This window comes from Triplophysa dalaica, chromosome 10 (genome assembly GCF_015846415.1).
Source record: "Triplophysa dalaica isolate WHDGS20190420 chromosome 10, ASM1584641v1, whole genome shotgun sequence".
Lineage (NCBI taxonomy): Eukaryota > Metazoa > Chordata > Actinopteri > Cypriniformes > Nemacheilidae > Triplophysa > Triplophysa dalaica.
In genome coordinates this window covers 4452694-4468688 of record NC_079551.1, presented here as the reverse complement: position 1 = coordinate 4468688, position 15995 = coordinate 4452694, and the positions used below count along the sequence as shown (strand labels likewise).

Below are 15995 nucleotides of genomic sequence, written 5' to 3'. Positions count from 1 at the left end.
TATTGAGCATCAGTTTATTTAATCACAATTATTTTCCATATTACTTTTTTTTTAAATGTAATAAACATTGTGTCTGCAGCTCTCTGGAGCTTAATCTTGAGTTCACTGTGTAGTGTGATGATACATCACAGAGCTCATGGTTCTGTCCATATACTCATATGATTTCTATCAAACACACCCACACGGAAAAAACCTATATGTTTAAATATAGGTTTTGATATAGGTTTTTAATATATGTGACATTTATATAAAATTGGCAGTTTTCCTATATTATATGCACACATATATGCACATATATGCGTACATATACGCGTACATATATAGACATATACGCGCACATATATGCGTACGTATATGCGCACATATATGGGCACATATATACGCGCACATATTTGCGTACGTATATGCGCACATATATGCGTACATACATGCACTTATATGTGTACATATACGCGTACATATATGCACATATACGCGTACATATATGCACATATATGTATACATATACGCGTTCATATATGCACATATATGCGTACATATACACGCACATATATGCGTACGTATATGCGCACATATATGCGTGCATACATGCACATATATGTGTACATATATGCATATATACGCGTACATATATGCACATATACGCGTACATATATGCACATATATGCGTACATACATGCACTTATATGTATACATATACGCATTCATATATATGTTTGCATATATGCACGTATATGTCCACCTATATGTTTACCTTTATATTATTAAAATTGTTAAAATCCATAGATGCTAGACAACATAAATAAAAGCCCACAATGTAGAAATTTACATTTTTTATTTACTTACAAATAATCAAATAGTACAAGAACAAAAATAAGACAAAAAATTATCTTGATGATCTTCTCAGCTCCGTGAGCTTCGAATTGATAGACGTGCCTATCTGCCCTCGGGTGGCTGATGGCCACTTCTTCAATGTAGCATCTAGAGAAGACAAAAAAAATAAGACAGTATAATAATATTAATAATATAGTGCTTCATCAGGAACCCAAACTGCTTATAGTACAGCTACAATTGGACACAAATTTTGGATAAAGGGCTGATCATAATAATGCGTCATGTAAACACGTCAATTGGAAGATTCTGATTGGATTCTGCTAAATCTGAAAGAAATTCAAATTGGAAACATCATCCCCACTTTTTTTAGCGGCATCGTTCTTTCATATGCACATGTCCGTCATGGGGACTGCATGTCACACGGTCAATCATGTGCATGCAAAGCAGATAAAATTCTTGGATAAGAAAATTTTTGCCACTCCCGCGTTTTTTGGTTTGCTTAAAACACATGTAAAGTACAACTTCTGCAGTTGTTGGCAGACTGGTAGTGTACCTTGTTCGTTGCCTCCTCCTCCTCCTCGTGATTGTATGTAGAAGAACATCTCTTCTTCACGTAAACCTTCGGAGGGAGAGCAAGAAACAGAGGAAAAAGAAAAAGCAATTTAATGGCGACAGTGGCACAGATGGGAGAGCGGATCGTCCTATGATCGAAGGTCGGGGGTTTGAATCCCAGCTCCTGCAGGTGCAGACTGTCATTGTGTGACAAGGCACTTGGGCAATACACTTCACCCAATCCTTATGTGTGAATGGTTCGTGGTTGTCAGAGGGACCGTTGGCGCAGATGTGAGCAGCCTCACTTCTGTCAGTCTAACCCATGGGAAACTATGGCTACAATTGTAGCTTACCACCATCAGCATGGAGTGAATGAACCCCCCTCCCTTTCATGTGTGAAGCGCTTTGGGTGTGACTTGTGTGTCTTGTGAAAAGCTCTATACAAATAAGATTCCCTTATCCCCCATAAAAATCGTAGTCATCATGAATGAAGAGTAACACCACACACACAGGATGCGGACTGGTAGTGTACCTTGTTCTTTGAAAGTCTGTCATGACCCTTCTCCTGCTTCTCACCCTCCTGGTGCTTATATTTGGAAGCCCCTCCCTTTTTATTGTCAATCTTGAGAGACAGAGAGAGACAGACTGACTTTTAGCCCAACTCTTATTAACTTAAGTTACACCACCTTGCACATACATCTTGTCAACAAAGCACATGAAATCATCATAGATGACATAATAACAAACCTAAACACATGCCTACACATTAAGAAACAAGAGAGAGAGGGGGAGATAACTTTAAGTAAAGCACCAATTGGTGCAGTCAGTTACCTTTTCTTTGAAGCATTCCCAGTCTGCCCCTGCTGCTCACTGTACTTTGATTTGGGGATGTGAGGACGTTTTGTTTGCCCTTGTGTGTCCTCCTTCTCCATCTCGATTGCACACAGTTTAATTTGGAGAGTTTTTTCAAATTCTGTTGCAATAAAATTGAAATGTTACTGCAAACGTTTGTCTAATCATGTTTAACGTTACCAAATCTAACATTAGTCCCTCATTCCATTCAAGTAAGACATAGCGGATGTCCAATGTTGATATCGCCATTTTTTCTCCCAGCCGGTCTCTTTCGCCGCATACGGATGACGTCATCAACTACGCCGCATGCGGATGACGTCACAAACTAGAAAACGTTGCATTTTGCATTGCATTTGTTGGATGTAACGGTGAATGTGTGGATGTGTATGAGCTGTAATGTGAATCAGGAAGTGACTTGAAATTAGAAAAAAAGGCTTAATTGACAGAATAAAAAACGGCAAACCATTTTGTTGTACATTTCCTTCCTTTCCACTATCTTTATACAAGAAAGAATTGACCTTAAATGTTTCAGGAAAACGTGTAGACATCATAGCTTTCCATCTCCCCTCACTTATTTGCCATAGTTAAATTCCATAACATGCCAATTACATGTGATACCAATTTCACATGTTAGCACATACATACGTTTTTGCATTTTTTTTAGTTTGTTAGTTATTGCCTTGATTTTAGAAAATATGAGCTAGGCATCATGTATGACAGTTGCCAAAGTGAGATATGTGCTACAAAATCACCAGATCATGCCATGAGCTATATAGGAGACATGTACATATAGGGCTTATAGGTGGATATAAAGAAGCAATACAGGAGACCTATATGGCACATATATGCACCTTAATTTTGCCTATATGTGGCATATATACGCATATAGGTTTCATATATGTGAATATATCCTCATATAGGTTCTTTCCATGTGGGCACAGAGAGATATATTAATTTCATATAATCTAACACCAACATAAACACATTTAAGTGAAAAATGTCTCACAGACGCCCTCTAACAGACACACAAACACACTCTTGTGCATCCAACGAGCAAAATAAACCACAATTCACTGACCTCAATGACAACACAGAGCTCTGACATGATTGAGAAAAAAAACCTGTGGTGTCTGTGAACAAAACTCAAATAAAATGTTCTCAAATTTTATTCAAAAGGCATTTTTAGTCAATTCAAATTTACGTTACAACAATTACAGTCATACAAAAAGGACTCTTAACTTAATTCTAATTGAATAACAAAATAAACCAAAAGGTATTAACATTTATTCTTCAAGCACTATATGTGACCCTAGACAACAAAACCAGTCTTATGGGTCAATTTTTCGAAGTTTTTATATAATTTGAAAGTTGAATAAATAAACTTTCTATTTATCTATGAGTTGTTGGAATAGGACAATATCTGGTTGAGATTAAACCATTAAAAACTCAGGAATCTGAGAACGCAAAAAAAATATATATGGAGAAAATTGCCTTTGAAGTTGTTAATCAGAGATGCTGTAGCAGGCCATCCACTCACAACTTTTTGAAATTTTACAACATATCTTCATTGAACATGATCTTTACTTAATATCCTAATGATTTTTGGCATAAAAGAAAAATCGATCATTTTGACCCAATCAATCTATTTTTGTCTTTTACCTAAAATGTTTCCATGCTACTTAAGACTGGTTTTCTGATGCAGGGTCACATATAGTCATTATACTACCATCATTATTTAAACTAATAATAATAAGCACATAACTGCTGTATTGTTATCATCTGTGCTGATGTCTTTTATTGTGTATGTCAAAGATCAAAGTCAAATATTTGAATTCTGCTTAGGTCAAAAAGGAACACTAATATTAAACAAACTGACCAGACAAACAATAATCTCTTCAAGTAGCTCAAGCATTAACATGTGAAGAGTTGAGTTGAGATTTTTCAGTGACCTGCTGTGACAGATCTCTCATGTGAAGACTGTAGATGACCTCTGTCCATTCTGACAGACAAACACATGTGTGTATTAAACATCACATGTAATTTCAGTTTAGATTTTGCCATGTGTTTAATATATTGCATATGTCACATTGCCAAATAAGTATGATTTTATTTGGCAACTAGTATTTGGTTTACCCGAGTTTCAACTGGTTTTCTTTTTTAATAGTATTTTTCACAAAAAAACATTATTTGCGTGTCACAGTCTGAAATTTTTAGAATACTTGCCTTCTTGTTTTGTTTGTCTAGATTTTCTGCAGTAACAGCGAATCACACCCGCAGGCACGAGCAGCAGCAGCATCACTGCAGCTGCTATTAGCATTAAAATAAATACCTTAGAGAAGTCTGTATGTAACATGAAGAAAACAATCTTTAGTGTAAATGACCTCACCCATCCACTGTGAACAGATCATGTGACATTTGGAAATATGAATTATAGTCGAATGTTAAAAATATCACCTGAGCACAGCTGATCAACATCAGTAATGTGGATTTTGAATTATTAATAAATAAACCGAGATTTAAACCAAATAATTTAAATGGAGACTTGAATTATAAAGTGACAGTTGATGAAAAAACAATCAATCTTCAAATCTCATTTCATTAAATCTTTTTACTTGGTAAATCGACACCTGCATTAAATATGTAATAAATCCTATTAATATATCGTCTGTTTAAAAATGAATTTTTACTTTTCCTAATATAATTTGTTTCTTCACTTACCACAAAACATGCTGAACATTACCAGAAGCTCTTATTTCTGTCACGTAAAATCATCTGATCTTCAATATGATCTTTCACATAGTTTTGTTCTCAATATGAAGTTCATTTGTAGACATGAGATGAAACCACATTTTCCAAACAAACACAAACACACACAAACACCTGTACAAAACACACTTTCTCATCACAGACTCACACAATCTCATCTTCTGCACCAACAAGCAGAATAAACAATGATAATTTATGTTGGATCTGAATCAAATTAAGAAAAACATAATTTGTGACTCTACAGAAGGCAGCAAATTGACCAACATTTACACAGTTGAATTCAGATCATTGTAACACAAGTCGGCTTGTGGCATCTAAAGCAATTTACAGCACAAACTCATTGAAGCTTCAGTTAATGTGTTATTTGTAAATGTGTTTAAAATATAAAATAAAATAATGTACTATTTGTTTTTTACCCTATAAAATACTGTCTCACCCAATTATATTTGAAAAATTACACATCTGATCAGATCTTTAAACACGCTTTATTAAGCATTGGGTTATTTAACCGCATATACTGTATATTCGGTGCTGTTTACAAATATGCAAAATAAACGCTGTGTCTGCAGCTCTCTGGAGTTTAATCTTGTGTTCATTGTGTCATGTTTTATGTTGTACGTCACCTATCTCATTCTTCTGTCCATATGCTGATATGATTTCTATCAAACACAGAAAGATAAATAAATGTATTATAATTATATTACAAACATAAGCATGTTTAAACTTCTGTTAGACTGGAAAACTCTCTCTGTCTCAAAATAAGTAGATGATGAGCAGAAGGTCTATATTTATCATGAATGTGAGATGAATGTGCGTGATGTTTATTCGGTGAAATGCGACAGCTCTCTAATGAGAAGGCTGTAGATGACCTCTGTGTATTCTGACAAGTTCTTCTCTTAAAGCACATGTGTGTGTTTTTACTGTAGTTTAATGTGTGTATGTGATGGATTAAGGACACACTTACTCTCAGCACAGAAAGCAGAAACACAGACAGCACATCACAGGTCACATTAAAAAGATCATAACTGGCAGTGGTAACACATCATGATCTGAAGTTACTTCCTGAATGACTAAAACAGATACAAATGGCAATTACCTTTCAGTACATAAGAGATTACATCACACTGTAAAAACCTTGTAATTTTACAGAATCTTTCTGTTACTTTTTTACAGATTTTCACGTAAAATGAAAAATCTATTTTGACTGGGGAAACTTATTTTAAAGTTAACTTCTGGCACCCCAGCTTTTCTCAGTTTTTTTAAACAAGATTTATTTGTTTACTTTTTACTTTTGAAATGCGGTCAACAACTATAAAATAACATTTACAAGAAAAATGTGTAAAACTATTTAAATGTATCCGTGTATCCTATAATTTCACAGAAAATACCGGATATGTATCTTATACAGTATATTTCCTGTTTTTTTCACATTTTCTTTACAGTGCAGTTTAGTATACAGTAAAAAAACTTTTCCCATCAGTATGTTACATAAAAAAGCTACATGGAATATAGTCTTAAAACTGCAAGGAGTACTGTTGAAATCCTGTTATACTGTCTGTATGAGAATGATAGTAAACTCACCATAGACAGTAAATTTGAATCTCTTGTATGAAGATCTTCTGTCACTGATGGTCACTAGTGTATAAACAACAGAGTCTGTGATTAACATTCTGTACATGGATTTCAGCTATAAGATTGTAGTGAAATTCAAAACATCCACAGTATGCGATCATGTATCTGAATGTGTGTAACATCAGTGTGTAGAGTGACAGAATCTCCCTACATCACTGACGCTGACATCACTTCATCTGAATCAACACCAAACACACCTGAAACAACATATAAATAACTAAAATAAATTCAGTCCGACATAATATTACAATAATTATTAAAAGAGTTTCTATTTTCACTTACAACACAACACAAACAAGATCAAAGCAAATGGAAGAGTGAAAATCATCCTGCTGAACATTCAATGGCATCTTTCACACATGTTTGGTCTCGGTATGAAGTTGATATCTGGACATGCGATGAAACCACATTCCCACTCACACAAACAAAGAATGCAAGTGCAGAACACTTCCTAAAAGACACCCTCAGACTTTATCTCGTGCACCAGCGAGCAGAATAAACCACTTTCATTTAGCTCAGATCTAAACACACCAAACAGCTCAGAAGACGAAACTGACCAACATTTACACACAAATGTACAGACAAACACAACAAATACATTAATTCACTTCAGTGTAACTTCACAAAGAAACTCTGTTTGTCTAATGCATTTCACACATACTTCAGTAAAACAATGTTTACATTTTTGTCATTTATATTTTATTTTATTTACCTTATGAAAGACTAGTTTACCCAAAAATCATACCTGCCAACTTTTCAAAAAACCTTGGAGTGAGATTTTGTCAGGAGTGATCAAAATTATGCCGCGCATGCAGCCACACAAGTTGGTGCCTCAGATCTCAGAGAATTGGAATTCATTTGATGTTGTACCCTGCATTCTGGTAGGTTGTGCGGAGGCCCAAATCCGTTGATAGGGGCAGCCTACTAGAGATGGATAACATTGGTTACATTCTGTGAATCAGACATAGCTGAAGGTCCGCCCCCAGGAAATTTTGGATTAAGTAGATGTGATTTCCTGCATTCTAGTGGATTTTTGAGTGGTCTGCTAAAGATGTGTAATACCTGAACTTATTCTAATTTATGTTCTTCATAATGACTTCTAGGGCCTTCTAGACTTGAGCTGAACAGTCGACCTGAAAAATATTGTTGTGCCTAAATGACTGCCTATGTACCACAATAAAACCTTATTTATAGACCATTCTTTAAGATTTGACCTAGATAGGTTGATTGATATCTTGATTAGAATGGTATTTAACTCATTCTTAACTGAAACCTAGCCTATGTTGTGAATAATTGTATTGTTAAAGGGGTCATTTGACTCGGCTAAAAGGAATATTATTGTTTGCTTTAGATGTAATTCAATGTGTATACACGATTTAAGGTTAAAAACTGTGTATTTTCCACACACCGATCATGTTTGTATCTCCTCTTTGCTCCACCTCTCTGAAACGCGCTGATATTTTACAAAACTCATCGGTCTGAACAGTGAGGTGTGCTATGATTGGCTAGGTCACTAGTGCAAAGTGATTGGTCTAATACTGCACTGAAATGTAACGACTCTTACCATATTCAGAACATCAGGCTGCGCAGGCGACGGTACAATGAGATATAAAAGACCACCCACCTTACTTGAGTATACATTTGGGCGGTCTTAGTCAAATCAACGTGATGTACATGCTTGGGATGTGGTTACAAGAGGCGTTTCAGGAAGGTCTGGGTTCACATTCGCTTTTAGATTGCATTTATCTTTTGTTCCGACACTTAATATTTTTGAATTTTATGTGTCTAATACATGCATGGGCAACTACAACACCCCAAAGACAGAGAAAAACACGTATTTCCGCCATATGACCCCTTTAAGAGCGCTTCATGATTAATGTTCAGCCAAAAACGACACAAGATTACTTAGGGAGGGACATTATTCTTCATTCAAAGCCACAAACATCAGATACAAATAAAGGGCAACAAATAAAGTGCTGAAACAGTACAACTTTTTAAGCAATAAAACAGATGAATTTAATGGGTTTAATAACTCTACTCTCAGTTACAAAAACATGCCTACTTCTATTGCTCAAATTTCTTGTATTTATGTTAAATTCTTTGGAATACATACCTGTTTGGTCAAACAGATGAGAAAAAGTCTTCATCCACACGGAGTCATTTTCGTTGGACTGTTGATAAAAAGATAAATGTGATAGGAATAAATAAACAATGCTATAACCTCATGTCTTGAGCATGCATTAAACCACAAAGTAAAAAAGATGCTCTCCTGCTGCTTGTTATGACAGCTGAGCTTACATTCACAACAATAAATCGTGTTCAAAGACACACACACACACACACACACACACACAAATAATTTATTTCAAGATTTAAAGTTTAAGAGAGTCAGTACTCAATTGGACGACATTTCATTGTTACATACCTAGTCTCAGATTCATCATTAGACTTGAGGTGGTAGTTTCTCTCATTGTCTTTCAGGGTTTCTCTTCCCCTGTCGCTAACTTGGGGGTGCAGCAAGCCATCAGTGCCATCTACCGTCGGGGAGTTTGAAAAGGAACGAACGAGTCTCGCCCCACGATCGTTATTTTTTTTTGCGTGAGAAATTGGATGTGTGGCGTGAGTGCGTGTGAAAATAGAGAAATCCGTGTGTCACACGGCGAAAGCGTGAGAGTTGGCAGCACTGCAAAAATATTTAAATAAATAACACCGTTCAAACACGTTTTATCAAGCATATGTTTATTTAACCACAATTACATTGAATGTTAGTAATACAGTGTTTACAATAAGGTAAAATAAACGTTGTTCGTGTCTGAAGCTGCAGAGTTTAATCTTGCGTTCACTGTGTTGTGATGATACGAGATGTAACATGTGGACAAGATCGCTGTTCGTTCACTCCACCACCTACGTTTCCTGCAAATCTTTAGACACAAACCTGCAACCTTTGGGTTACAAGTCCAACTCTATAACCATCAGGCCACAACACAAAATGACGTGCACGATATTCTTTTATTGACTCGTGACACATTTTGTTTATGATTATTTGGTGAGTGTCACAAATTATACAACAACAACATATAAAAGCGGCAGAAAATCTTTAGATCTAATGTGTATAAACAGATGTTGAGTTGATCTGAACTCAAATGACAACGTTAAATGGAGACTGTAATTTACAATTAGGTGGAGTTAAAAACACAATATTTTATATCTGACGATCAAAATTTTCAACACTTTCTTACATTGAAAGATATGAAATGTTATTTGAATTAGATAGACATTTTTATTGGTAAAAATGTGCTCAAACATAATGAAATAATTATCAAAAATACTTAAAAAATAAATTGTACTTATAATACAAATAAGTAACTCATATTTGTTTTTGTGTAATAATAAATATGGTTTAAATACTAATCAGGTTTTAGTACAAATAATTTCATCACTCACCGTGCAGCATAAGGAACAAAAAAGAGAAAATCATCCTGAAAAACATTTATTGTTTTTTAATCATAAACTCTTGTGAATGAGTTTTTCTCTGATCTCTCTCACACTTTTGTTCTCATTAGGAAGTTCTCATGTGAGATGAAACCACAAAGTTACGCAAACACAAGTGGGTAACAAACTTTCTACAGTCTCGGGCCGGCATAACAAACTTTATTTAGTTCAGCTCATAACCAAAGAGTACCTAGCATATGGTTTTTTAGGTCATACTTTGGTTTATGGAGTGTCCAACAACAAGTGTATGTACATACAATGTGTAAAAAGACTATAATGTCGTTATAATAGGCAGTTATTCGTACCTTACTTTCAAATGATTCGTTCCGCGATGCATCTGTCTAGGCCCCGCCTACCCGCTAACCTTGTGTCATGTGATTGCATGTCATGTGTCATGCATGTTGTGCTTTTTCTCATCAATGAAATAAATTATATTTTTTTCTTAAAATACTGTTAATACGTTAGTAATATTATTATTTCGTCTTAACTGTGCGTTGTCATGGTACATCGAGCATTTCAGAAAGTTGACGTCATGAAAAATGAAATATATTAAACCCAAATATATCTATATAGGTGCACGTGCGGCAAATGTGTCAAAATGAAGAGTTAATAGCAAGATACACAAACTGTAACACTCCAGAAATAACGCTACATGCTAATGTTAGCATTATATGCATTAGCTTAACACAGATTTAAGGTACGAAAATATTTCTTGAAGTTAAGGCAAAAATCAAAAGTCACACATACAGATTGGGATTCGGTGGAGCTAACAGGTCCAAATAGAGTTGGTGTTCCCCCTCTTTCAAGGACAGTCGTTTCACATACCCTGCTGTGAACGCGCCAATATTAAACCAATGTTCAGTGAAATGACGCGCGCACAGTTAAACCCTGGGGTTATACTCCTTTGGTATCGTTGGAAAAAGGAATTGTAACCGTTTTTCCATCAGACGTTCTTCCTTTGGTAGTTGAAATAAGACGGAGTTAGTTTCACACCGTAGAACACAGACTCTAGACATGATACACGGCACGCGCATCACGAACGAGCGACAGTGTTTGGGGGAGGAGAAATAAGTTTTCGCGTCAATCTCGGCAAAACGTAGGCGGGACTATGTATAGTGACGTAGATATGCAGGTGAACTGTTCCACGTCTCGTTTGTGTTATTCAGAGTCGACTCTCATTTTTACAAGCAAATAACTTTGTTATTTATTCACCTTCGAACTTGCAACTTGGCAGACAGCTTACTTTCAAACACGGCAACAGATCAGACTGCATGAAATGTAATTTTCATGATCTCATGCTACGTACTCTTTAACCAAACTGACAAAGTACAAACTCAACACATACAGTAACTTAACAACAGAGATATTTTGAGTTCAGATTTATCAATTTCACTAGAGGGATCTAGTGAACTCTTCTTTATAGACTCTACTTTGTCTATAAAAAGAAATAACACACAGTTCAGATCTTCAAACATGTATTATAAATCAGTTTAACCACATTATTATTCCATCTTACTAATGTTTAGAGAATAGATTTTGTGATTTTGTATCATTGTGTTGTGTGTTGATACGTCACAGATCTCATGGGTTTTTCCATACGCTGATGTAATTTCTATCCAACACAGAAATACACTTTTATTTTTTACAAATTAATACAAACTGAACAGAAAGTGCTAAATTTTGTCAAAAATGAGCATAAAGTCAAAGTTATCATGAATGTGTGTGATGTTTATTCATTGACCTGTGACAGAGATCATCTAGAGTCTTCACGTGACAGATCTATGTATTCTGACATGTTCTTCTCATCTCTCACCGTTTCATCTGAAAACACATGTGTGTTGTGTAACTGTTTTTTAATTTGTGTATTTATTAAACAATGTGTTGTATTAGTTAAGGACACACTTACTCTCAGGTCTTCTTTGGTCTTTACTGTGCAGACAACAGCACACAGCACAAATCACAAACATCACAACCGACAGAAGAATCACCACATGACGAAATGAATTGACTTGCTGAGAGTCTAAAACAGATTTAAGATATTTTAAGACATTTTGCTGTATTTAGTACAATACATTTCTGATCAGTTCAGTAAATAAACATTAAAATTACTTTGTACATACCTGAACACATCTGACAGACATCATTGATGTCTAGATGTTGAGTCTGGTTGCTGACTGGATTGGACACCACACATCTGTATGTGTTTGTATCGTGATGTTCCACCTCCAGAGGTAGAGAGAGTCTGATGTTGAGATCATACACACTGATGTTGGACAATAAACTGTTTCCTTTGTACCAGGAGAGACTCACATGTGTCACATTCATCACTGAACACAACAACACACATTTTGATGCTGAAGATCTTTCTGATGATGAAGAACATTGTGAAGAGTCTCTGATGATCACAGGAACAGGCAGACGAGCTGAAAAACATTATAATAAAATTCCTACAATATAATTTTTTTACTATAGGTACATCTAGACTTTTAATAATTGCAATATCCTGATATTTTTTAATATATAATTTGTTTTATGAAAAAAAATCGCTCCAAAAATGGTGAATGAATGATAATCTTATACCCGTCAGAGAATTGTTGTAATTATGTTAAGTGGCCAGGCAAATAATATCCTCATCGGCGTTGCCAGGGTAACACACGCAATTACCCATTCAAAGCTGCCGGTCGTCTGCTCCTGCGGCTCGTTCCCGGTCCCCATAAAGGCGGGAGAGGAGAACGAGACGGGAGGCTTCCACTCAACATGCTAACCCCATGTTAGCACCCCAACATACGTTGTCTCTTTCTCTCTTTCCGACACAACCTCATTCCATTTCCCCACACAGGACTGCACCCAGAAACCCCAGAGGGACTGTTTTGCACATTTCCCCAATTGCACCACCGAATAAACTGCCCTCCGGGGATTTTCGCACTACCCTGCGTTTCGTGCTTTGCTCGCCACAGTTACCATTGAATCAGTGTGTGACAATAAACTCACCATAGACGGTAACATTGAATCTCTTGTACATAGTCCCTCTGTTACTGATGATCTGTAGTTTATAAAGTCCAGAGTCTGTCAATCTGATGTTTGTGATGACGAGAGATCCAGTCTGACTGTCCAGCTTCAGGCTGCCTCCGAACGTCTCATAAGTGTTATACATTTTAACCCTTTTTGTATGGATCTCGGCTATACGAGTCTCTTGAGGTCCAAACTGCCACAGTATCTGTTCGCCTTTCTGTATGTGAGTAAGATCAGTGTGTAGAGTGACAGAATCTCCCTCCATCACTGACACTGACTTCCCTTCATCTGCATCAACACCAAACACACCTGAAGAACATGTTGTAAGAATAATAACTGATGTGATGCACTGAGTTCAGCTCAATTGAACACAAAATCACATGAAAAACAAACGCTTACTTACCCGTCACACAAACTAGAAACACACTAGTCCACATTTCTTCACTGTTTCCTGCTGCATTCAGTGTCTGCACTGCAGAAACACAGAGGAAGTAAAGTGAGAATGATCATGTTTTTGCCTTTAGGTTTATAGGAAACGTCTTGTTTCATTCTGTGCACAAAATATCAGTAGCAGGGGTGTTGCTCGACCTAAAGCTCTAAAGGGGCACACATCACTGTTTTTCTTAAACCTGCTGTGTGCCGGAAATGTGCAACACAATGCCATTTACAAACTTCACTTGCTTAAACCAATATTCCTACAGTGCAACAATACTTTGAAAGGTAAACATTTATGTATTTAAAAACATTTAACTGTTTAACATGCTTCACATAAATGTTGACATAATTGCATGCACTGTATGGAAAAATGAAAGCAGAGAGAGTTTATTCTTTCCCATCTGCATTCATTCTACATTACACAATGTCAATTATTAAATATTTTCAAGAATTTACAATTACAGCATTTCAAGAAACCAGTCATTTAATAAAATATTTACTCTAATGTGAGGGGTGTACTTACTTCTGTGAGATAATGTAAATGTAGATCCGTTTTGCCGCTATTATCAATGTAAATGATGACACTGACAAAAAGTTAACTGGGGCACGTGCCTCAGTACAAGGAGTCTAGCGTCGCCTCAGGCAGAAGCCACAGACAGGGTCATACACAGGACCTTTTCTGAAACTAAACTTATGTTTCATTTATCAACATATGTTTAACAAACAATCCTGTCTGGATTATCAGCTTATTCATCATCGTCTTAATGCAAAAACATAGGAATGTCTATAACATGCTCTTCATCAGTGTGAAGCAAAAATGAGTACGAAAACAAATTTATAATCAAACGCAAACGCTAAAATGAGTCTCCTTTGTTATCCATTAACTCGTCAGATGCACTCAAACATTGTTCTATTGGTCTTATGTCGATACATCTTTCTATCACTTAAGCCACATCCTGCCCAAGGAGCATTGAAGAACTATGCATCCAAAAATAGACCAACACTTCTGTCCTTATTTAGTCACACTAATGTTGGTTCATACCAAGTGGCGCATTATGGGCGTGCTTTTACTTAAATGATATGATATGATGTCACCTCGAAGTTTTAAATTGTGATATCAGTAGGCACATCAGAAACTCTTCCGCACCACGATGAGATACAATAAAGATGGAGACCTCTCTCAAATAGGCTTTAAAACATCCTTTTAATGTTATCAGATCTTTCTTAACATTGACAAGTCCAAAGGTATCAAGTCTTCAACTTTATTTAGAATTTCTGTGCGTCACAAATTAAATAAAACCACTGAAAATCTTTACTCTCTACTGTACATAACCTTCACACTATCGCCCCCTGGTGTCCACTGATGTCTGTGTTCTCTTCCTCAGTCTGTCTCCAAATATCTCATAACTGTCAAACATATCATACCTTTCAGCTTAATGAGTCTCTTCTGATTCCAGCATCCGGAGAATCTAAATTTGTGGCTGTATGTCAGTAAGATCAATGTGTAGGGTGACAGAATCTCCCTCTATCACTAACTTCACTTCATCTGAATCAACATGTAACACATTTTGGTAGTCTTACAATAAAACAGTTTTTTAAATACTAATTATTGTTAAAGGATTTTTTACAATTACCATCTAGCTCAAACAAGACCAGAACAAACTGATGAGAGAAAATCAGCCTAATAACTGTTAAAGTCCCGGTGAACCGGAAGTTTCGATCGTTCCGTATTCTGACACATTTCCAAGTGAAAAGGAATTTCAAACGAGAAAATGAGTGGGCGTGGCTTGCGTTTTTTTTTCTGAGAATTGATTGGATGTGTAAAAACAGCCATTGCATTGATTTTGAAAGGAAACTGGCAGCAGACTTACAGTTGAAGGGGAGGAGTTAACGGTTGCTCCGCCCAAGCCGTCTAATATACGTCATTTGAGATGGAGCGTCATTTCAGGGCGGAAGCGCATTTTCAGATTTTAACTGAAGATTATGAGGGTACATGAATACAATGATCAATAATAAAAGCAGTGAACATTGAAAAAACATCTTAAAATCAAAATAGACACAAAAAAGTAAAATGTAAAATTTCTGGACCAAAAAATTGAATAGTGAATATTGTATAGTGCTTGAAATGTACTATTTCATAGAGTAAAATACTCTGGTTTTTTTACAATGGAGAGAGAGGACACGCGTCGTATTGTGGAGAAAAAAGTCTAGCAACACCCCTGAGGGGTGTATATATATATATATAAAGGTAATAAAGACCAGAATAAGTAGATAAAATCGGATCGCTCGCCACGTGCATGGACGGAATTGGATGATGATCGATCTCATCCGGGATGGTCTCGCTCAAACGGAGTTGAGCACACAAAAACCACCGGATGAGATCGATAAACTCCACAAACGGGTCTGTCCATGAACTCAGG

General features: G+C 36.1%; 1 protein-coding gene and 2 long non-coding RNA genes across 4 annotated transcripts; all 3 read right to left on the bottom strand.

Annotated features, from left to right (window-relative positions):
• Positions 1-818: 818 nt before the first annotated feature.
• Positions 819-2920, bottom strand: LOC130430329 (uncharacterized). The gene is made up of 4 exons (XR_008907769.1): positions 2218-2920; positions 1919-2008; positions 1388-1453; positions 819-981 (listed from the first exon to the last, which is right to left on the bottom strand). It is a non-coding gene; the product is annotated as an uncharacterized LOC130430329 (long non-coding RNA).
• A 2550-nt stretch (positions 2921-5470) lies between these two features.
• Positions 5471-9157, bottom strand: LOC130430212 (uncharacterized). 2 transcript variants are annotated; one of them, XR_008907746.1, is made up of 6 exons: positions 9062-9157; positions 8750-8807; positions 7382-7560; positions 6586-6639; positions 5969-6074; positions 5471-5663 (listed from the first exon to the last, which is right to left on the bottom strand). It is a non-coding gene; the product is annotated as an uncharacterized LOC130430212 (long non-coding RNA). The 2 variants fall into 2 exon arrangements; XR_008907745.1 differs by having other exon boundaries at positions 6586-7560.
• Positions 9158-11701: 2544 nt separating this feature from the next.
• LOC130430728 (natural killer cell receptor 2B4-like) lies at positions 11702-14151 on the bottom strand. The gene is made up of 7 exons (XM_056759875.1): positions 14099-14151; positions 13544-13612; positions 13120-13449; positions 12249-12551; positions 12035-12148; positions 11870-11949; positions 11702-11740 (listed from the first exon to the last, which is right to left on the bottom strand). Coding segments are annotated over exons 1-6 (885 nt in total). The 5' UTR covers positions 14100-14151; the 3' UTR covers positions 11702-11740; positions 11870-11881.
• Positions 14152-15995: the final 1844 nt, after the last annotated feature.